We start from the raw sequence: 24130 nt of genomic DNA, 5'->3' as shown, positions 1-24130 counted from the left end.
TTAGATGATGACAGCAATTAATTACTTCTCATCTCAAAGCCACAGTTTGCAGCAAGTACATTACTGCCCCATTTATCTAGTAGTTGGAAGCAAATTCCAGATCTCTCAAACAGCTGTCCAGTTTTGAAAAGACCTAACACCGGTGGTTGGTGGAGAAATGCTGGCCAGGCCATACTGCACAATGCCTGTCTAGCTTTGTACCTGGGAGGGGTTGAGAACTGAGTGTCCTGTATCTGGGAGTACAGGTAAATTAGGTTAAGTTAAATGGTGGTACAGGGGAAGACCTATGAGGAAGATATGGTTCATTGAAATTAGTGCCCTCTCTCATGTTGGGCCAGATTCTGCCACTTTTGCAGTGAGGAATACCCTGCTCTGCAAGTAGTCCCATTGATTTCAGTGGGACTATTCCTGGAATAAGTTGTTAGTCAGTGGCAGTAAGGATTGTCAATCTGACCCATTATCATCAGACTGTATTTACTTTCGGTACACATTTGCTGCACCACTCCGAGGTGTAAGGTGATGCACACATTCTAGTGGCATTGAAACCAAGCATGACTGCAGCTTTTTGGACATTTGGGGCCGAACATCTTGTAAACAGGCAGATTTCAATCTGCTGAAGAGCCCAGTTGCTCTGAAGCTACAACTTAGAAGGAAGTTCTCAGTTAATTTTACCGTTCAAGTCACTAATAATCAAAGGGTATCATTTTTTAAAAACTCCTTTGAATTTATTCAAACCTTTTGGGAAATGTTCAGAATACAAAGTAGAGAGACAAGGCCGGTGAGGTAATATCTTTTATTGGACCAACTTCTGTTGGGGAGAAAGATGAGCTTTCGAGTCACACGGAACAGTTCTTCAGGTCCTGTGTTGCTCGAAAGCTTGTCTCTCTCCCCAACAGAAGTTGGTCCAATAAAAGATATTACCTCCCCCACCTTGTCGCTCTAATATCTTGGGACCAACACGGCTATTACAACACTGCAGAATATAAAGTAGTGCGATGTGACTTGCAGTTTTTCCATACAACTGATTAAATCATAGGTGTGCTGGTTGGTAACAGTGATGTTCCCAGGGGACTTTTTGTTGCCACTCAATAGTAACCCATCTTCCTTCTCTGAGCATCTTGCCCAGTAAAATATGGGACATCCTTCGACTTATGCGTGTATTTTACTTTACTTGCTGTGTGTAATCCCGCTGACTTTACAGTGTTTAAAGTTAAGCATGCGTGTAAGCCTTTGCAAAACTGGGGATTTACTGTGGAGCATTTTACTGGCCTGAGTCAAATATACATGCGTCTAAACCACAAAGTCTGCTGTTCTGAGACCCTTACTGGGATCATGGCTTGTAATGTTGCATTTTTTATTTAAATTGAATAGTTCTTATCCACTGTTGTCTTTTGTACTTCAGTTAGTCCATGGTTAAATTTCCTATGTACTTGTGTATAATTTTGTATTTTAATACTTTCCTCTGTTTGTTACTCCCCAAAAATAATGATTAAAAAATCATATACTACAAAAAGAAAAGTATTGTTTCCCCTCAGCTTTTGATCTCCCTTGAAATTCTGATTTTTTTTGGTCGAAAACTGACATGGGGAGAGGCAGGTGGGAAATTCAGGAAGAAAACTGAAAATGTTTAATTTTATCAAAAAGCACTTAGCGCCTGGAAAGAACCGGATGCAAACCAATTAGAAGAGCATGCACACATTTGAAATGTTCTGGATGCTGCTGCTGCTTTGATCTCGGTTCAAACATTCATCCTCTCCAGTCTGGAGTCCCCAAATGTGCATTTTCTGTGGAAAGAAATCAGCTCTCCCAAATGTTCTGCTTCATCCGAGAATGTCTGGAGCAGAGCTTAACTTCTTTCTTCAGATCCTGTACCCAGTTTGAAAAATAGCCAATAGACAGAGATAAGTGTCTGACATTTGGACTAATTTCAAAAGGTGGTTGTGGTGGTTGTTAAGTGGGGTGATTGAGAGGGAGGAGGGAATTATTTAGGCCTTGTCCTCTCCATTTTCTGCTTATAAGGACTAGCTCTCTGTGGGTGGAACATCCCTTTCAATATCTCATTGGTCAGCAACACGACCCATTCTGCTGGCTGGTATTGTGCTTTACCAGAGTTCCTACTGTGCAAATGGTAATTCTGGTAGTAGGTTGGTACAGAAAGGAGAAAAGCATGCAGCAGCGGCAACACGAAGAGCTGACATGATCTTATCACTCTGACGCTGCGCCAACCCCCCTGATTTGTATTCATGTCTAGTCTGAATGCACGGCCAGATCCAAAGCTGCTATAAACAAGAGCGACACTGATTTACACTGGCTGACAATCTGGCACTCAAAGTCTGGGTCTTAATATAAAAACCCCTTAGTGGGTTGGGACTTGACTCCCTATGAATGTTACCTAGATAGGTATAGCTACATCATCCCTGTAGAGCAAAGAGAGCCAAGATAATACTCCCCAGTGATGGGTGGTGGGACCCCCGCTGTGGAACTCCATGCCAAGGGAGATTGGATTGACCTTGAGTTTAGCTGTGTTCAGATCAAATAGTGAGGCTGTCTTTCTTGCTAAAGCCACCTCCACAGTCGTCATGACTCCTTCTACACCAAAACGACCACCTTCCCCAACACTGCAGGAGGTGGTCAGGGAGCAGAGCAGCCTTTGGATTTTGCCGTGCTTGGCTGCTGGAGGCAGCTCAGGTGCGACAGGTACCTCTGAACTGCCGTCGATAAGTCAGATCCGCCCAGTCGTTACTGGGCTGATGGTGACCAAGCGAAGCGGCACTTTGTGCACAGCGGAGGGGAGAATCAGGTCTTGGGGGATTCGTCTCGGAGGGTAGGGGGATGATCGTGGCTATTGGACAATTGTGAAGCCTTTATCTCTCCCGGGTCCCCTGTGAGCTTCCCAGCTATGTTGTGCTAGGTGCCTGGCTGGGAGGCAAGCACGGACTTCAGGCTGTAGCAAAAGTGCTGAATAACAATGAGACAAAACTTAGCCTGAACACTCGCCTGGCAGGCATTTTCAATAGAGACCTGCACTGTTCCAGGTCCAGCCAGGTCAGTCCCTCAGGAAGAGTTCCCTGCTAAGCCCTGGCAACCCAGCGGACTGCTCTCTCTCCTACCTACCAGGAAGCATAATGAGAATAGATCTTAACAGAAGGTAAATGCAATGGCTCAGACTGAACCCTGGTGTAACTCTCCAGTGGCCAGCAGGATCAAGAGCCAGCACTGATCTCGGCTTCAGCTGTATTATTTTGTCATCAGAAATGATTGTTCTGTGTAGGAAGAAATAATCTTTCCTTGCCATGGAAGGCATAAGTGCCCTCCCATTGACTGACTGCCTCTCGATGCTGCCCAGGCTGGGGTATCTGAGCAGGAAGTCTGGGGGAGAGGGGTCCTGGCAGGACAGGCAGTCAGGGTGGACTCTCTGCAAAGCGTGTCCTCTCTTCAATCCGCTCATGCTGTACCTCCTACAAGTTTAGCTTGTCCCTCCCACTCATTCCCAATGAGCAGCTTCTGGCAGGGAGCTGGGAAAGGCTGGGGATAAGTGGAAGCTTTTTTCAGAGTAAGGCTACCACTCTGGCTCGGTGCCTCAAGCGGATGGTAGGGGTAGGGTACCAGAAGCCTCTAGCACTCACATGGACTTCTACAGAGGGCTCTTTCTAGCCTGGGCTCTCAGCCTCCTACCAGGTAAGCTCCCTCTCCTCTCTACCATCTGCTGAGCTCTGGAAAGCTTCTGTCAGGGCTGAAGGCACCGATGGCAGCAGGCAGCTTTAAAAAGGGGGGAAATCGATTTTTTGCTTATGTTAGTAACCAAAGGAAAAACAGCCTGAGAAAGCCACCGTTGACTAAGGCCGTTGGTCAATTAGTGAAAGGTCTACAGTAAACGAGGAGGGGATTTTTCTCCAAAAAGTTGAAAGGGATAAAATCTTTCACTCGGCTCCTGAGGGATGACTGGGAATGACGGCGAGAAAACTCTTTTCAGTAAAGCACTCACAGCTCGTCATCTGGGCTACAGTTGCATGTGGGATTAGTTTGTATCTTTTTTTTTTCCTTAAGGAGAAAATGGAGAAAATACTTTAAAACAAAAATGAAGTCTCGAAGACTGTGCTAAGTTTGGGGTTGTAGTGGCAGCTTGTCTTCAGCCGCACAAAAGGGGGCTGAGCATGGGGAAGGTGTCAGGGGCTAAATAACCTCTGGGTGCTGAGATTTTAGGTGCTCATTTCATTTTAAGATGTGAGTTTGCAGCCTTCCTTCACATATGGTTCACTGTGTGGCTGCATAAGCCGTATTGAGTTACAGCGGGGGGGGGGGGTGGATTCTGCTTATTGTTGGCCACATGCCTGTGAGTTTAAGTTCAGTTGTTACAGAAAGTGAGTCCCCGCAGTAGTCAGTTTTGCTGCCATTAGACTTCCCAGCTTTCTAGGCACAGCCCTACCTCAGGAGCAAAGGGGACCGTGACTCTGCTTTGCGCTTTAGAACAAAAGGAAATCTTTCTGCCAGCTAGGAAGAAGTTGCTGCTGTTGCTAACTACATTACACACCTCAATATGCTGCTAAGGGCCGCACTGGGGTCTCGTCTGCTACTGTAAACACTTCTAAACATCCTGAGGGAATGCGTACCTATTTTTTCTAATTGCACAAGTACTTGATGAGCTAAGGAAAGCTGCAAGGAAGCTGCCTTTCTTTTCCTAATACAGAACATGTGTCTAAGCCTTGCACGTGGACAAAATGTTGTCCGCTTTGCACACAACTCTAAGTGAGATCTGAGAGGTTTTCACTTTGGACAGCATTCTGCGGTTACTTGCTGCATTTCAGAGATATTACTTCTTACTGTTCTTTTAGACTATGGCAGACTTGCCTTTGAAAATAGGTGGATCGAGTTGCTCTGACATTTGGACAATAGGCACTATACTTGAAACTGCTTACGTGTGCTTTAAAGTCTGCAGCTTAAACTCTTTAAGGAGATCAAGTTATAGACTTGGTTTTATTTTGTATTTTTAGACTCCACTTATGGAACACTGTAACTTTTTGGATCTTTGCCTGCAGGCCACACAAATAAATTTAAACCTGACTATTTCATTATATGTACACTCCAGATACCATAGTGACATCTGCTGGTGATGACAGAACTCTTTAAGTACAGACATCTGTGGTAAACAGTCTGATGTTTGTTCAGACGGGCAGCAAAAAGAATAACTGAAATAGCAAGAGTCAATTTTTAACTCCCTCTAAAGGGTTCAATGGTATCCTTGGTCTGGCATTCCTGTACGTCTTGTCTTGCAGTTAACCCAGGTGGGGTGGGATGTGGGGGGACAGGAAACTGATGAAGGCTCATTTGGTTTTGTATGCTTGATGCACAAAGATAAGACCAACCTTAGAAGAATCATAGAAGATTAGGGTTGGAAGAGACCTCAGGAGGTCATCTAGTCCAACCCCCTGCTCAAAGCAGGACTAACCCCAACTAAATCATCCCAGCCAGGACTTTGTCAACCCGGGCCTTAAAAACCTCCAAGGATGGAGATTCCACCACCTCCCTAGGAAACCCATTCCAGTGCTTCACCACCCTCCTAGTGAAATAGTTTTTCCTAATATCCAACTAGACCTCCCCCACTGGAACTAGAGACCATTGCTCCTTGTTCTGTCATCTGCCACTACTGAGAACAGCTGAGCTCCATCCTCTTTGGAACCCCCTTTCAGGTAATTGAAGGCTGCTATCAAATCCCCCCTCACTCTTCTCTTCTGCAGACTAAATAAGCCCTGGTCCCTCAGCCTCTCCTTGTAAGTCATCACAGCTTATATCACAGCTGTGGAGCAGTAACATAGGCTGAGCGTGAAGCTGCAGGGTGGAACCAAATCTAAGTATGTATATGTTGAAATAATTATTTTATCCACATAGGAAGCCATCACATGTTCACAGCTGGATATTGTGTCATGATTTATGTTCTAGGTGTAAAGTGCTGTCATGTGGTGCCTTCTTAGCACAGAAAGAAAGCGAGGACTTTATTTAAAAAAAAACAAACAAACCTACTGCATCAAACTTACTTTGTCTCTTTCACCTTTTAAATGGCTGTTTTCAGGCATAATTGGTTTGTGGAAACTAAATATATTTACACTCTAATTATAAAGACATTGGAAAATGCCATGGCAGCCACTGGGGTATATCCCCTGACTTCACTGATGTTTATCCCTGGGATTGATTTGGCCTAGTCCATCTCTATATAACAGACTTTAAAACTACTTAAAGAACTCATTGTCCATATCAGTGTGTGTTCCTTTAAGTCAGTTCAGAGTTTTTCAGTGGTGGCATGTGTGTCATGTTACTATGGAGTTACTATGGTGATTAGCTAATGTAAATAAATAGCATTGGTCCAACTATTACATACATGACCAGAAGAGTCAGGCCACTTTCTCTTTTCAGCTGACTGCCACTCTTCCTGAGAACATACCTTCCAAGGAACTCCATGGAGTGTAATGTCTTGTGCACAGGCAAACAGAGTTTGGTGAACAGTGATGATCCACCAGGGACCATTACTTCATATCTGGATCTATGGAGAGCTAGTCTTAGGGCATACAAACAGTAACACTCCCTTCTCAGATGATTAGAAACAACAAATAGGGCCAGCTCCTGTTCCTAATGAATTCAGTGGAACAGAGATCAGGCCCACATTGGTTACTAACATTGTGGGTAAAGTGCTGCACATGGGCTTAATAGAAATGGCTTCTCTACGTACCTGCTGATATCAGCTGGCTCTGGATGTGCAGAGTCAATAGATCATGTTGTTGATCACTGACAATGCAACTTGCTGTGACAGGGAGAAGTTGTGTCAGTTGGCAACACTTCCAATTGCATAAATCAAAGACCCATTTGAAGAAAGCCGAGAAGGCTTTCCCTGATTAGAGAGTTTAGAAAATACCCAAAGAGGGGTCACAGTTCTGTCTTGCATGTTTGCATCTGGCTGGTTTTATCTGTATGACACATTCTGACATAGAGCACCACTGGAACGTTCATAGGTGGGGAAGAAGTCTGAATATAGATAGTAACCTTATCCAGTAGGGTGCTTGGACCTGTTGATAACCTCTCTTGTTATCTTTATTTGTTGCTTTTGTTATGTAGCTAGTTCTAGACTTGTGTAAGTGAGGGGCTCATGAAATAATAGAGCCAGGCATTTCACAAGGCTATCCCTACAGCAAATTAAGCACTGGTTTTGTAATGTAGACAGATGTCCATGGGAGAATAGGATGAAGCCTCCTGACTCGTCTTGTGGCCTAAGCTGAGTTTGAACCTAGGACATTAGGCATGCACTAGACTGCGTCTGGCTAGTGACCTAACACTGCGCCACCCAGCCTCCACGCTGCTTTATTTCACTATGAAAGATTTAGTCTAACTTTATATTTTTTGTTTTCCACTTCTCCCTCTACCCCACCTTTCTGTTAATCTGGGTGGCTAGAATGTCTGTTTCTAGCTGGGCAGCACATGTGCCGGGAAGGCCCTGACCCCACTGGCATGGGAACGGTGAGCTCTGTGACCATGTTAAAACATTGTTGTCCTAGCGAGCTTCCAGCATGATTTTCCTGACCAGTGTGCACAGGATTTATTATTCATCTGGGAAATGTGCTGGGGTTATTATAAAAGTTTGCTACAGAGTAGCTAGGGGCTTGTCTTCATTACATAACCTTATTGGGCTTGAATAAAATTATCAGAAGGTCTGTTAGCTGATACGATACTGACCACAATTTTGTGGTTAGGCCAGATCATATGCAGTATCGGCCCCCAGTGTTTTCAGCAGAGTTTAACCTGCCATGATGGTGAATTTGATTCTCTTTGGTCTACCCTGCACACAAAGTCATGGTCAGAATCATATCCTTTAACTTGAATGTACCCAGTTCTGATCAAACACACTAAGATTATTAATGTTGATAAGGCTTAGGGAGCTAGTCTATTATTTGGCTTGCATGGTACAGGGAAATCCCCTTTGAACCCTGATCGGCACAGATATGCAGCTGGGTTGGTGTTAACTTGGATCCCAAATGCAATGGGATACCTCTGCCAGTGCAGTAGGCATTAACTGGAGCACTAGAATTTAAATTTTTGTAATGACTTTGTCGTCCCTGCATCCCCAAGAATGATATTCTCGTGGCCCAGCATTTTAGAATAAAGTAACTTCTCTTTCGCTGCTTTTTGAAGGCCAATGAGCTGTAATTGGAAAGTGCTCCTACGGTTAATGACCTGTGGCTGCTTCCTAAAGATCTTGTGGGTAACCACAAACGTTACAGAACATTAATTTGTAATTAGAGATTTTACATCTATGCTTCTTATTACCGTGTTTTCGATCTACACCCATGTCAGCATCCATAAAGAAAACTCATTTTGTTCCCTAATCCCACATGCTGGACAATGGCTTTTAAAGAACTGGAGTCTGAGTTTTAGCCTTTTTTGCCTATAGTATATCAAATAGTTTAGGAGCTTGTTGGGCTCTTTGCTGACAAGATCTTGGATATTTTAATATTTTCAGCATTTTATTTCACTTGTAGGCGGTAATGGCTGGGTTTACTGCAAGGTGATAAATTGTAGTCAGCTAATTTCTATGTGTTGTCATCATTACTGCTGTGTGATTCATTGCCACTGCTTTCTAAGTTTTCTCCCCGTTTAGGGTTGAGTAGCAGTACCCACATGTATACTTTGCTACAAGGGATGCTGCACCTCAGATCTGGGCTTTAGTGACTGGGTAGGACCCAGAAGTGAAAATAGTCCATTGAGGTTCAAGTCCCAGACCAGGATGTTTGACCTCAGCATTCACCAGGCTTTGTCCAAACGTGAACTCCCCACCTGCCACGTGCACAGTCCTCGTCTCCACATCTCGGGAAAGGGTCGACCCTTGATTCTTTGGAGCCCAGTGGGATCTATCCTAGCTCACGTTGTTGTTCCAATTCTCCTCTTCAGAAGAATTTCCTTAGCTTCTTTTAATTTGTCAGTGTCCAGAATCCTCCAGCCCCTGAATCATTCATCTGCTTCAACGGCAAACTTGTGGGATCCCTCTCCCAGAAAAAAGTACCCGGGCTTGGGCCCTGCGGGGAAGAAAACACCACCAGGCTCCTCTCTACAAGTCCCTGTCAGAGGTTGAACCCTCTTCCCCCCTCATCTCCACGGAGTGGGCAATGGTTAGCCCCAAACAGAGGTGTCTGCTAGAAGCACCAGCCCTTGCTTCACTGTTCCCCCTGGCATATGTAAGGGGACTGTTGCTCCCTAACATTCAGTGGGGGTGTTTTGGTTGGCTAGCTCCCAGTACTAAAAGGGGAAGGGTCTATGGGAAACCAGGACCCTGAGACTGATAGTCCCCAGGAACAATGGGGAGAGGCCAATGCTCCAGGTCAGCCTGAATGACAGGGCGCGCAGGCTAATCAGGGAGTCAGGAGGCCAGGGGGGTCCCGTCCTCCCTGTAAGCTGGATTTGCCTGGGTCAGACAGAGTGGGGCCGAGCTAAGGAGAAAGCAGGGCCCCAAGCTGAGCCGGGGAGCAGAGCTGGGCCAGATCCAGAGGGACCGGAAAAGCAGCCCAGAGAGAGCAGACCCTGTCCTGGGAGCAGAGTTGCAGCCCCAGAGCCAGAGGCACAGCCCAGAGAGAGCAGACTTGCCCTGACGTTCCAGAGACACTGTTTGTGATGTTCCCCGCCACAGAGCGGGGTGATGCGTTCCCTTTAACCTTTCCCATTTTTCCTTATTCTTTTTAAAATTAATTGTTGATTAAATAACTTGCATTTGCTTTAACTTGTATGTAATGGTCAGTGGGTCAGAGAAGTGCCCAGGGCAGAGAGAGTACCCTGGAATGGGGACACCCTAGCCCCTTTCCTAGGTGACTGCAGCAGGGTTGGGGGTCGAGCCCCCCAGGAATCCTGGGCCCAGCCTTGTTGGGGTTACAAGGACTCTGCCAGACAGGAGAGTGGAAGGGGAGTCCTCAAGGGCAGGGAGGCCACTGGGTAAAGGAAGTGGGAGCGAGGACTCAGATCCTTTCGCTAGCCCACTTCACCGGGGCCGTGCAGAAGCCAGGAAAGTTCCCCACAAGAGCGGGACTATTCCCCCGCTTACACATAGGAGAAGGCTCAGGGGCAGGAGGGCATCCCTCCCTACTGGCTATCTCCTGCCACATGCAAGGCCAATAGATGCCCTGACAGTCAGAGCATGAGCTAAGGTAGGGTTGAACACAGCCCCAGGCTAGAGCAGATGCTAGATCTTCTGGATGCCTGAGCTTGGCTCTGCCCTGGCTTCTAGACCCCTACTCTTCCCTTTCTCCTGGGAGCCACGCAGCATCTCCCCGCCGCACTGCTACTACGGCGCCCCCTCAGAGGGGTACCCCACTGTGGGAAGAGCTGTCCGAAAAGGTCAGCAGCCTCAGGCCACGTTAACCCCTTCACGGTTTTACCACTCGTTGTACAGGGAGGATCACTGTGTGTTACTCCCAGTGCCGCTCATTTCCTCTCCTTCAGTCCAAACTTCTTCCTACTCACAGAGAGCCCTTCCCCGGGCCAGGGCAGGCAGAGAGGGGCCACAGAAGCTGCTGGCATCCCCTTGTGCAGATGAAGTACCCAGGGAAGAGGGACTCAGCTGAGACACCTGTTAGGCTGGGTAGCTGTAGCTCCCTTCCATAGCCTTTTGCTTCATTCCGCATTTCTGTCACGCTCGGATTACGCAGGGACCGCTCTCCAGTTCCGCCCTGCTCCCACTACACGAACTTTTAAAGCGCTGCAGCCGCACCTGTTTAGCTTAAGTTGATACAGAGTTGTTATCACCGACACGCTAACCTCAAAACATTGCAACAGGCCACATTTTCATTAACGTCAAACAAGACTGCTCTGTAGCGCTGTCTAGCGAGTGGTGAGGTCTATGTTAGAACCAACATCGTAGCCGGTGCAGAGCAAACACCAGCTACCATCAATAAGAAGACACAATTTGAGAGGCAAAGGCTCAAGCGTTAACCTTCCTTTAGAAAAATCTAGCTCGAATAGCATCCTGATTCTCGAAAACCTAGCCAAGGGGTAACCCCGAAAACTGGCCAAATCTTACCTTCATGGTGTGTGAGCCACTGAAAAGTAAACCGAGACTGCCTAGTTTCTTTCCACTCATAGGCACAAGTAGGAGGGTGCCGTGGCTAGAGTGATAGATGGGGGCTTGGAAGCTGTGGATTCAATTCCCTGGTCTGCCATAGACTTCCTGTGACCATGGGCAAGTCCCTTAGTCTCTCTGTGCCTCAGTTTCCCATCTGCACAATGCGGATAATAGCACTTCCCCTCCACTTTAGAGGGGTTTTGCGAGAATAAATCCATTAAAAGATTGTGAGATGCTCAGATATTGCAGGAAAGAGGGTCACAGAAGCACTTTAGATAGATATACACATTGCATTTCTCCTCTCCTGTCTGTTCTCTTCTTATGAATCCTGCTCTATGAAGCCCTCAGAGACACACTGGGAGTAGACCTAGAGAGGACAGAACGCCTCAGTGTTGTGTGTTCCTTTAGAAGAAAGTCCTTCTGACAGAAGATGCAAAGCTCCAGTCAGAAGGGAATGGAAATGAAGATGGGGAGAGAGATTTGTGCAGGAGAACTTTTTCTTTCGGAGAAAATGGTAGCTTTTCTTCCCAGTGTTTCCCAGATGAATTTTTAATCTTGCATGCTTGAGTTTACGCGTATCAAGAGTTTGTACTAAAGAAAAACTCCAGTACAGACAAGACATATTTGAGGCTTCCAGGTTTGACAGCATTGCAAGCTAAACTTGTGGGATTTGGGCACTTATTTATGACTATGATGTCACTTCTGACAAGAAAATAAGGCGTTGTTCTTCAGATTGTTAACCGTCTCCTTGACAACCTTTCACAAGATTTGTTTTAGTAATTTAATCCAGTTTGAACAGTCTCAGATTTTTCTTTTTTTGCCTTAAATGCTCTCCTCAACATCTGCGTACATTTTTGAACAGCTTTCCCTCCAGTATATGACGAATTCCACTGACTTTGCCATCTATTTTGTAAATCTTTCCTCCAAATCATTTTCTGTTTTTCACCCCAGATGTGTCACCAGAATCTCACTAAAACTAAATGTTTATATGGGGTCTATGAACCTGAAAGATTCCTGTGCTATATTCATAGAGTATACCACCACTGAAATTCAGCTACCCATGGTTTGCAGGGAAGACCCAAATGGCCCGACAGCGTGGAGAGGGAATGTTTGTTGACCTAGGGTACTAGGTCATGCCCATTCTCTTACAAAAGTGTCATCTGCTCTTTAGATGCTCATCTTGCATCATTGAAGTCAATGGGATTTTTGCCCTTGACATCAGAGTCCCAAAAGCCATTCAGGCCTCTGTTTGTAAGCCTGTGTCTGAAAGAAACCCTCACACAGAGAAAGCCACCTGGTGGTCACTTCATCTGCCTGGGGAGGATGAAGAGCTGAGCTGACCCACTCAGCCAGTGTTTGACCCTGAGACTCCAATGAACCTGGGTGTTCCCAGCCCGATGCTCCTACCCCTAAACATCCCCTCTGACGTTTGCTCTTGTCCTGCCATTTTTAATGTCTGGGGAGTTTTCAGCTGTTGTTTGCGTCCGTTTTTTGAAGCTGGCATTTGTTGACCAGCCTGAGAGCAATGGAGTCCTTTGTGAATCTAATTTCTGACAGGCCAGGAGGAGTTTACATTGGAAAAGGCTCCACTGCTGAACAGTGAAAACTTTAGAAAGTTTAGTAATTAAAACGTATTCCAAAATCCATCAGCCACCATTTCTCCTTCACCAAAGAAAAATGTATTTTGTTAACTGACAAAAATGCCTTGACAGTGAAACAGGCGTGCCTGATGAAACGTAAATGACTAATCCCAAAAACAGAGGAGACTTTCTACCTACTGCCAAAGAGTCACCAGTGCCGTCGCTATGTTGTCAACAATGGTAGGTGTGGCTGGAATAAGCAGCAGATGGGGAAACTTTGAGTCTTAGGGAAGCAAGAAATACAAATTCCTAATGAATCAACTGCATGTAGCTCTGGGAGATAAGAGCTGAAATTGTATCTGATATTATGGGATTGATTCGGCACCACTGAAATCTATGGAAATTTTGCGTTGACTCATATGGGGACAGAAGCAAGTTCCATAGGGTACGTCTTCACTGAAGAGTTAGCCCGGGCTCTTCCTTGGGTGTTGCCCCTTACGACCCTCCTATCCACACACAAACCTTCTCACCTGAGTATGGGGTGCTTTTAACCCAGGCTGTCTGGCCCAACTGGTGATATAGGCTAGAGCCTGGTTTCTGCTTTCACTCTGCCCAATAATCAGTGAGGACACAGGTAAAATCTCTTGAGTGCCAATAGTCTTCCAGTACCTTCCCACAATTCCTCCTGTGTGCCCAGAAGGACAGACACATTTTCCAGCAATGCACTGGGAAAGACTCATAGAATGGCTCTTCATACCTCAGCACAGAGAACCAGAGGGTCTACCCCCAGAAGTCCTAGCTGGAATGCAGCACCAGTGAGGAGGACACAGTAACATGAGTCTGGCTTTGCTGTCTGGCTGCACACTTGGGCTAGGCTAACCCGGGTTCTGATCAACCGAGTTAACACACGTTGATAAATTTGATAGTCAATTACTTGACCACACTTTGGTTCATTATGAAATAGATTCAAGAGACTGACTCACACCTTCTTGTCAACTGTTGGAAATGGGCCACCTTGATTGCATTGGCCTCGATAGCACTACAAAAGTAATTTTCCCTCCCTTGGTATTCACCACTTCTTGTCAACTGTTGAGAATAGGCCACTTCCACCTTAATTGAATTGGCTCATTAGCACTGACCATCCCCCCCCACACACACACTTGGTAAGGCAACTCCCATCTTTTCACGTGCTAGAATATATATTCTTCTTACTGTACTTTTCACTCCATGCATCTGATGAAGTGGGTTTTAGCCCATGAAAGCTTATGCCCAAATAAATTTGTAGTCTCTAAGGTATCACAAGGACTCCTCGTTGTTTTTGCAAATAACCAGTATCAATCAGGTTGATTGCTCTAAGCCAATAACAATATAGTACAGGAAAAAGGTTCCATACTATATCAGTCTCTGGGAAACCAACTGGTAAAGCGGTGTTACAGCCACCTTAGGCAGAAGATGTGCTCCCCAAGTTACACCCCAATGCCTCCTTTTTACACCCTGCTTGTTTACAAGTAAAAGGTATTGCATACATCGTCTGAAACTAGACTGAACCAGTCGGCTCTTTGCTTTGTTTTTCTGGCATCATGGTGTACCCCTTATCTCTTTGTTCTGAACACATGCATTTCAGGCACCAGAGGGCGTGAAGGCACCTGCTAGGTTTGTACTAGGGTAGGACAATCATGTGGCTTGTCTTCTTCCTTTGGGGCATTTCTGGGTACAGGCCTGTGAGAGTAATTCCCATTCGGTTGCTATGGTAAAACACTCACCTGTCCGGATCTTAACAGCTTCCCTGTTTGCTCAAGCCAAAACTTACTTCAATGAATGCAAGGGGTTATGGGATACTTAGCATAAGTGAGCAGGGTGATATAAAATTCACAGGCCAGTTTAAGCTATATAGCTGCTATAATATCGGTACTTAATGCTATTTATGCTTAATGCATATTAATATATATATGGTGGGGATAATCCATATTATTGATAGAATATGTACATATGATAGCCAGCATACATTAGTCAGTATTCTGACATGAAAACCTACCTTAAATGTCTCCCTAGCAATTTTCACATGAGCAAGAATTTGAACCCAGTGACCCTGATTCAATATTTCCTCTGCTGGGTAGCACACTCTCTGCAGCTTGGGAACTGCCATTCACCTCAGAAGTAGGTGCAGTTCAGTGGCGTGGTGCTTGGAACGCCTTTGGGGGTGAAAGGGGCTGTAAAGATAAAATAGCATTTTCTCCTGTGACAGTGAAACAAGGAGATGGCGTACAGTCCTCAAGTAAATATTGCTGTGATTGGTTTTTAACATGGTCTGTATTTGGGGATAGAACATGGATAAGGCTTTCCAAGTCCTAATGGAAAAGAATTAACTCCTCACTGTGTTTAATTTTGTACTGAATATTGGCTCCAGCCTAGCATCACTTTACAGTAAAACAGGTTTTATACAATCTCTCTTTTTCCCTGAGATCCTGCCAAGGCTGTCTTGCTCTGACAAAGACCAGACACCATCTTGGTCTCTCATTTTTGGTAAGGATGTTATAGGGTACCAATTACATATGGCACAGTTAACAGCTAATCAAAACATCCATTATAATTTCTTTATTCAATCCCATTCACCAACTACTGTCAAGGCAATTAACAATCACAATGACTTTTTCTGGATTCCTAACTTCAATGCCATACTTCTTCACAGTGTTCTTCTAATAAAAATGTATCATCAGGAACATGTTTTGGCTACAGATGTGCTAGGCTGTGATTGTGTGATGGAGTGTTTACCCCCACACAGGTTGTGAAAGAGTTATTATGGGCCTGAGAGGTAACCCAGTGGCTTGGGACAGACCTGGTTAGAGATAAAGCACAGCTGTGGGGAGAGCAAGTGCATTTCTCTCTTTCTCCTGCCCCAAATAAAGAGCTGTTAAAAGACAGAGACCTCAAAGGAGAGGAGGTGTGGTGTTTGCACTCTCTGGGAAGTAGCTTGGAAGCAGAGCAGGCTGGTGGGCTGTCTGGTTTCCTTCTCCTGGGGTGAGCTGGAAGCCTGAGTGGAGATGGGTTCTGGGGAGCTGTAGCCTGCCTGAATCCCTTAGCAAAGGGAGGAGTGTGCCAGGTGCTGAGCTGTGGGGTTGATTGCAGCACAGAAGCCTGTGGTGAGACAGGAGCACAATCTAGAGCAGCAGGGGCTGTTCTGAGGTGGTTGCCAGCTGAAGGTTTGGCTGATTTTATACTTCTGTTGGGCTTTGGTAAAGGATTCTGTGGTTCTGGAAGCAGCGGTCTGGCTGGAGGGCCAGGACTCTCCTGTGGCTGGAGTAGGCCCAAGGACAGTGGGTGGGCACTGAGGCAAAGGTATTGCAATGCTACATCTAGTTATAGGCTACAGCTGTTGTGGTGGCCACCTTGCTTCAGATTGTCTTTGACAACTGTTGAGAAAATGATTATAAATCCTAGTGTAACAAGGGCAAAAACCAGTTCTTCTCAGCGCATGGGAGAGGCAGATAGATCCACCTTTCATGCACAGCCTGGGCTCTGGCTCAGCAGAGTGTGGTGCAGGGCCAGAGATGGGAGGTGTGTTATGCTATCTTTGGGCTCACCCAGAGGGCCAGCTTGCCCCACGGAGTAAGTTAGTGGCCTCAGGCTGGTCTAACTTACAGACACTTGCACGTGCTTCCAAGGGGCCATTGTAGAAGCTGTAAGGTGCCACAAGCACTCCTGTTTTTGTAGAAGCCTGGGAGCACCAAATTACAACATGTTGTGACCACAGCCACTCCCCTGCTAGCACTCCCTGGCATGGTCCTTAAACCAAGCACAGAGTTGGCAGTGTCCGCTCTACAAAACCAGGGATCTCCTACCCCAGGGAAATCCAGGCAGCAGGTGTGAAATTCAGGGGAAAGGGCTTCACACACTTGTGATTCCCGTTAGGAAATAGGATTGGCAGGCACATCTCAGACTTGCCCTCTATGTGTAGTGTAATAATATCCATGCTTTAAGGACAGCCTGGCCACTCACTGTATTGCTTTGTCTGTCACTTGACTCATATGAAGATTCTCCCTCATGCTGGGTCCACCCTGAACTTAGGAAAAGTCCCTCTATTGCAGACCCTGCTGCAGCTCTGGTGTTGTCTTAAGGGTGAGGTGAGAATACAGAAGCCCATGCCACCTCTTCTGGCCTCCTGATGTCATGGCCCTGAATATAGTCTTATTTTTAAGACTAATTACAGAAGCAGAGGCCCATACTTCATGGGATGAGTGTGGCTTAGTGTGTATGTCACACAGAGCTGGTCTTTCACAGTGTTGCCAAGTATTGGGGATTTTTACCATGAGCTTTCCAATATTTTAGGCTTTTCTTAAACTCCAGATCCTGGAGTCTAAGGATTACATGAGAATCTCAGTTTTCATAGTTTTTGTTTTTTAAAAAAAGGTAATTTTTCAGCCTTCATGCGTGTGGAGGAAATCTTGAAACTGTGACCCTTAAAAGCTCAAACTCAGAACACGAATAAAAAGAACCCCACATCCATTATTTTAATCTTATGATTCTGGAGAGGCTGACTCATGATTTGTGAATGCATGGGGCTGGCAATGTTGTGTCTCACACAGGATTTTCCCAGAGATCATTTGCAATGTGAGGGGTCTTTTCCCAGCCCGAGTAGTAAAATGTAACCAAATTGCATCAGTTTCCAAGTCGGTCCCCCTGATTAAAATTTGTGCCAGTCTTTTGGGGGCTGGCTGGACCGTGCCTGGGGAGACGGCCAAGCCAGAGCATGTTTTTTACAGTTTGCACACGTGTTAAATTGCCCATTTTACACTTCTCCCTAATAGATTTGATGTACGCACTTCAGTGCTTAACGAAGCTTTAATGCTATTTTTTTGTTCTAAATTGCCTTTTATGAATAGTCACAATGGATTGATTACCTTTCTACTGCCCTGTCTCTCGGAGAAGATATGAGTGGTGGTTGGGACCAGGCTAGGGCCATATATTAGGCCTGTATGGGTATGTCTACACTGGATTGAAAGACTTGTGGCAGGGCCAGATCAGCTGACTTGCGCTTGCGGTGCTAAAAATTGCTGTGTAAGTGTTTGGGCTCAGGCTGGAGCCTGAGCTTTGGGACCCCTTCCCCTCATGGGACCCAGCTGAAGGCCAAGAGTCTCCACTGCAGTCAAACAGCTCCATAGCTTGAGCCCTGTGAGCCCAGGTCAGCAGACCCCAGCCAGCTGCAGGTGTTTAATTACAGTAGAGACTTACCTTATGTGCTAAGGATTTTGTCTTTAGTTGTTCTTTGGAATAACACAAAGCAACTATGTAAGAGCATCCTTCTACAGGAGGATAGCCAGGGACAGATTTTGTGCCCAGTGGTCTGCAAGATTAAAGGTCCATACGTGCAGATGCAACTGTATGCTTAAGTCCTAAAGCAAGGAAGGATGGTGCTGCACTCTTCCTATGTTATAAAATTGGGAAAAGTAGAAAACCAAGGGCCCAGCATGTCAGTCTTCAAAAGACAAAACTCCCATCTCTGTACACTGAGACCTTTATCTATGTAAGTCTCACTGGTGTAAAACTAGAGAAACTCTGTTGAAACTCAAGCATCCAACCTATGCAAAGGCAGAAGGGAGCTCAACTGTGTGTTATATCCCATCGAGCACTTACTCTGTTGACTACAAAAATATAATAATCTAGGGAGCTAATCTTCTTGAATGCAGTTTAGTTACTGACACACATGTACGTGGAGGTGGATCTTGCTATTTTGCATGTTTGAAACTAGGGATGTCTGAAAATTTTCCATCTAAACTGTTTATCAGTTTTCAATTTTTTTCATGAAAACTCGAAATTGTAATGTTTTCAGCTGAAAATTCTTTGAGTTTTGGTGTTTAGAAGAAAAGCTGACATTTTCCTGTGGCGTACAACTCCATTTTCCGACCAGCTCTCATTTAAACCTCATCCGTTAATACTGGGCCTGATTCTCCACAATCTGACACAGGTGTCAATTTTCCGTAACTCCCACATATAAGCCAGCAAAAGGAAAACGAGCCATTAACTGAGACTCTTAAAGCAGCCAAGGAGATTTGGTTGCCCCATTGCTGTTAAAATACCCCAGGCAGCTTTGAAAATCCCAATCCTTGCTTCTGTTACTTTTTGACAGAGTTTTTGATTCTACATTCAGGAGCAGATTCTTCTCTTGCTTACACTTCTGTGAATCAGGAGTAACTGCACTCTGCACTGAAGACAGTGATGTTACACCAGTGTAAATGGATCAGAGTCAGGCTGACTATGCTAGATCTTCTGTCTTGTTTTTTCTTCATGATACCTTTTGGATTATACTGCTATTGGTAATATTGCCTGGATTGCATCCAGCAGGTATTGGATAAATTGCAGCACTTCTTAGTTAAACTGGATATTGTTTTTAGCATTTAAAAAAGATTAGTCTAGCCATAAAATTTTGTATACAGTCTCCATGTCTCCTCTTCTGTGCTGTCTAGAATTTCTTCTAACTGGTTTTAAAGGGAGTGAGAGAACCTGGATTTGTGCAGGAAATGGCCCACCTTGATTATCATACACATTGTGAAGAGAGTGGTCACTTTGGATGGGCTATTACCAGCAGGAGAGTTAGTTTGTTGGGGGGGCTGAGGGTGAGAAAACCTGGATTTGTGCTGGAAATGGCCCAACTTGATGATCACTTTAGATAGGCTATTACCAGCAGGACAGTGGGGTGGGAGGAGGTATTGTTTCATGGTCTCTGTGTGTATATAATGTCTTCTGCAGTTTCCACGGTATGCATCCGATGAAGTGAGCTGTAGCTCACGAAAGCTCATGCTCAAATAAATTGGTTAGTCTCTAAGGTGCCACAAGTACTCCTTTTCTTTTTGCGAATACAGACTAACACGGCTGTTACTCTGAAACCTGGTTTTAAAGGGTCTTACCTCCATTTTCTTTGGCTAGACTCAGGAGTTTCTCTACTCATGAAGATCGGTTTCAGAGTAGCAGTCGTGTTAGTCTGTATCCACAAAAAGAAAAGGAGTACTTGTGGCACCTTAGAGACTAACCAATTTATTAGAGCATAAGCTTATATATAATCTTCTTATTATATGTTCCATTCTATGCAGCCGACTAAGTGGGCTGTAGCCCACGAAAGCTCATGCTCTAATAAATTTGTTAGTCTCTAAGGTGCCACAGGTACTCCTGTTCTTTCTGCTCATGATGTCAGTGTTGCAGATTAGTTACTATGGATACAAAGGAACAGATTTACACCTCACATTCTTACCTGTAAAAACACTTTTCCATCCTGCATTTTCATCTGAGGAACTCCAATCTCAACCTCTGGCTGAGCCCTTGTTTTCCATTTAAAAAAGGCTTGCCCCCCAGGACATGCTGTTGCCAAGTAGTCACCTTTAAAATGGTCATTCCCCAACCATTACCACAACATAGAATATGAGACCCTGCAGCTATTTTCTGCCCAATGGGGAACAGAAATTCTGTCGTATGCTAGATACCTCACTGGAGTAATGTTCACTTCTTTTAATTGTCCCCCCGAGGCTGCCTTTTCCTATTCAGTTCTCTGATCATATGCATCTAATGTAAAGAGATGCAGGGTCTCTTTTCAGGTGTTTGGGTGCCTACAGGTATTTGTGAGACGTCTTTCAGCAATAAAGAGTTCTGCAAAGGAACAAACGTTAAAATGACCGCATTAGGATGGAAGTCAAAGTGTGTGATGTGGCTCACAAAATCCAAGAACCAGGACTTTGCTGGTTTGAAGATATAGGAAGGATAGCACAGCAGGAGAGGGTGGTAGGAAACCAGAGGAAGCAATAGATGGATTGCGTCAAAGAAGGTGGTAAGCAGGTGGACTTTAGTGCTGCCTCGGACAGATTAAGATGACAGATGCTTGGGATAGGGGGAAAGAAGAAATAAAGAGATCCACGGTGAAGATTATATTTTAAACAAAATCTCCTCTAGGAGGTGAGCAGTATGTATACATATAGGAGGTTGGCATTGCGTTCAGACACGAATCAGCCTGTATATGACTTGTGCAGCATAATACTCTTAGCAAGAGATAAACTGTTTCTTCTGGGCAAGAAACAATAAGCTGTGTGTCATCCATATCTGGAAGCCAGACCTCCAGACAAATGCTGCTAACAGTCTCACATATGTATTGAATGAGAGAGGACAAGATGAGTTTTCTCTCCAGGAATAACAATTGCTAAGCACAACACTTTGGGTCTTGACAAGAAATAGGAATGAGTCCATTTGCAAGCAGCCCTGTCTAATTCTCCCAAGATCTACAGATAGGTCGGCAGCATCTTACGATTTGATTATCAGAGGCAACAAATAGCTCTAATCGTATTAGCATGGATACTTGACTTTTTCATCCATTACTAGAAGGTCATCAGTCCTCCCCACTCATGCAGTCTATTTACCCATCTCCATACCCTGCCTGTCAAAGGGTCAAGGAGATCTGAGAGAATTGTCTGGGCATAGACAATCTTTTCCTCTAAAGGGCCGGTTAGAGGGTAAGTCAAGTTTCATGAGCGTAGGTGGAGCCAATGCTGCTTTAAGAGAGGCCAGCAGCTTGCCCTCCTAATGAGTGGTGGTACCAATCTGCATGAACCGTGGGCCAGCACCTCCTCCCTGGCCTTCCCCAGACAGAATGTAAATCTGGAACTCAAGGGGTGGCCCAAAGTTTCCCCCAAAACCTCGAGAAACCCAGAGAACACTACTGGCCAAAACTCAAATAGACCTGACGTAGCGCTTGTCCCTCCAAGGATCTAGACAGGTTGATCTGAATCTTCTCAGTGAGAGGAACTCAAATTAGCTAATAAAGTGACATCGGCACGCCTAACCAACCTGTCCATTGTTTGAAACAAATCTACTGAGATTTGTTGGAGGCAAGAAAACTGCTCTTGCAGTATTATCCAATCAGGTTTCAGTGATCCATGCAAAGGTGGGGCTTCAACTTCAAACAGGGGCAGCCCTGTGGACCCGTGACGTTGGTATACTCGGCATAAGCAATTGATCCTTGACGTTCCAGCCTCCTGAGAGAGGCACAGCCGAAACCTATAGAACTGATTTCAAACTTGGCTCGTATCTCTTTTATCCTTTTGGCAAGCGTCAGCGCCCTTCTGCTCTGCCCGCCTGCAGAACACAAAAGAAGAGTACACGTGGAGAGAGAGAGGAAGGATTTGATCTGATTCCGTCACGTTATGCACGGTGGTTAATGTTTTCCCTGTAGCACCTCCTCTGTTGCTGTGTCCCTGTGAAGTGCACGCTGGCTTAGAGTTGTTAGGGTGGCTCCATGGAAACAGCTGACTATGATCAGAAAGTCTGTCTGCCAATTAAGCATTTATCTTATTTAAAAAAAAACCCCATACTTTGTTGTAGTTAAAACATTGCTGATGGTGATGTGTCTTTACAAATGATAAAACCAAGACTTTAGATTCCCAGGGATGATATGGGTGCACACAGCATAATGGATGCACACAGCTAAGAGAGCGTCAGGAAATGTCAGATTATTCTTCCATTTTTATAAATCTTTGCATACTCCATTATGGATTTATACAGCAAAGAAATAGCCATTTACATTTGTATCTGTGCCTGGCCCCAAATTTCTGGATGACAAGAAATGCCCCTTAGGTTAGCAGGGCAAGCCAGAAATAGATTATTCACACTTTCTGTACAGAAGAAAACACTGGAGACCATAGTACAGCACAAATAAAAACCAGACCCCTTCGTTTCACTCAGAGCAATTACAATTCTTGAACTAGATCAAGACGTATTTCATCATTCCTTTTCACAGTCTGGACATGGTAAGAGAGAGAAATTTTCACATCCCATTGTCAGTCTTCTTTCTATCTACATTCCAGCTCTCTTGAGCTCATATGCAGCAATAAAATAGGTCCCTAAAGAAAACCCTATAGCACACAAAGAATTTAGTGTGTTGGTTTATTTTAGTGACCACAAAATACCACCCATACAAAAATGTGTGTGCTGCCATATTTTGACCTTGCCTTTCTTAGACAGTCAAAGTTCTGAGGGTGAATTCGGTTATCATTGCAAGCTAACTATTTTTATTCTTTTTGATTGAGTTCATTACACTGCAGACATCCCACCAGGTTTGTATCATAGTAGTTCTTTGCTGATTTAGATGGGGACTTGGACCAAATGCTTATGCAGTGGAATACAGGGGAGGAAGAAATGATCTAAAACCTGGGCTGGCTACTTGGCTCTTGGAGCAAAGGAGAAAAAGGGCATTGTGCACCTGCTTACCACCTCCCCCATGCAGGTGACTGGGATGTAGGATGGGAGGGGCAGGGAAGGGCTGGAGCCTCAGTTATCTCCCAGTGTGCGAGTCTGGAGAGTTGAGCCACTCAAGGACTAGTACAGACCATCAGCAGTGCCAGCATCCTAATTCTTCTCCAGAGCCAGGTGAAAGAAGGGAGAGAACTGAGTCTCCGAAGCACAATGTCTCCTGGGGTGATGCAATTTTCACATTGTCCCTTGCTCAGGACTGTCCTAAAAGCACAGCTAATGCTATAAACAAAAATGCACTTTAAGCTGAGACTGGTCTGAGGCACAAAGCCGGGCCGGGCATGGAGATCCAAGCCGGTCCTGAACTTCTCCCAACTCTGCTGATGGTCACAGCAGAGGGGTTTGGATTCTGGACCAGCTGTACTGCAGAAGGGGGCCTCTTAGTGAAGACAGCAGGTTTAAGCATACGTTTAATAGACATCCTTTTTAAACAAACGTCTGAGCCTTAAAGATCACACGTTTCAGTGCTTCCAGTCTCCATCTCAGAGCATCCTTCCACCTGGGAGAGATCTCGCTTTAGAGTCCATCAAGACTGCTCCCTATCTGCTGGAGAGAGCTCGCTAGACGTTGGCTTCTTTTCCCACTGGAGCTACAACAGCCCGCTCCCAAAGCAAGACTGAATTCAGCCAATCCATTTGCTTCTCCTGGCAGAGCCTCAAACCACCATTAAACCTTCTGGAAGGATTGTCTAGGGGAGAGAGCACTGGTTTGGGATTCAGGAGATGACAGTTCAGTGCCTGGCTCAGCCACAAACTACTTATATGGCCTTGGGCAACTCACTTAATCCATCCCGTCTCTGTTCCCCCAGCTGTGAACTGGGGCTAGTTCTTCTCTACTTGACGGGGTGTTGTGAGAATAATGACTCTGGGGCATTCAGACATTATAATTATGAGGACCATATAAACCCCAAGATAGGAATCCAATCTGTCAGAATAGTGACCCTGCATTTGGAGGGAGGTGGTTGAAAGGTGCAGGTGTGCAAGGAGGGTGTTCAAAGATCTTTTTTGTTGTTGTTCCTGATCCTGTCCTGTCAGCTGTGGTTTTCCAAGGTGACTTGCTCTTGCATGGCCTAGGATAAAAATGTGATTGTCTCTCTCCTATCTTTGCTTAGAGGCTGCCTTTGCAGCTAAGGAATTCCTTACAATGATTTCAGCACCCAGACGGGTTAAACATCTGT

At 45.2% G+C, this 24130-nt stretch overlaps 1 protein-coding gene across 1 annotated transcript in view; it reads left to right on the top strand.

The window, feature by feature from the left end:
• Positions 1–3601: 3601 nt before the first annotated feature.
• ITGA11 (integrin subunit alpha 11) overlaps positions 3602–24130 on the top strand; it is a 148821-nt gene continuing 128292 nt past the window's right edge. The window contains exon 1 of the mRNA XM_073361500.1: positions 3602–3678. Within this exon, the coding sequence (XP_073217601.1) occupies positions 3627–3678 (52 nt within the window). The 5' untranslated portion in view covers positions 3602–3626. The remainder of the gene's footprint in view (positions 3679–24130) is intronic.

The sequence above is a fragment of the Lepidochelys kempii genome, chromosome 10 (genome assembly GCF_965140265.1).
Source record: "Lepidochelys kempii isolate rLepKem1 chromosome 10, rLepKem1.hap2, whole genome shotgun sequence".
In the NCBI taxonomy this organism is placed as follows: domain Eukaryota; kingdom Metazoa; phylum Chordata; order Testudines; family Cheloniidae; genus Lepidochelys; species Lepidochelys kempii.
Note: the sequence above shows the minus strand (reverse complement) of the source record. Positions and strands in the feature narration are given on the sequence as shown.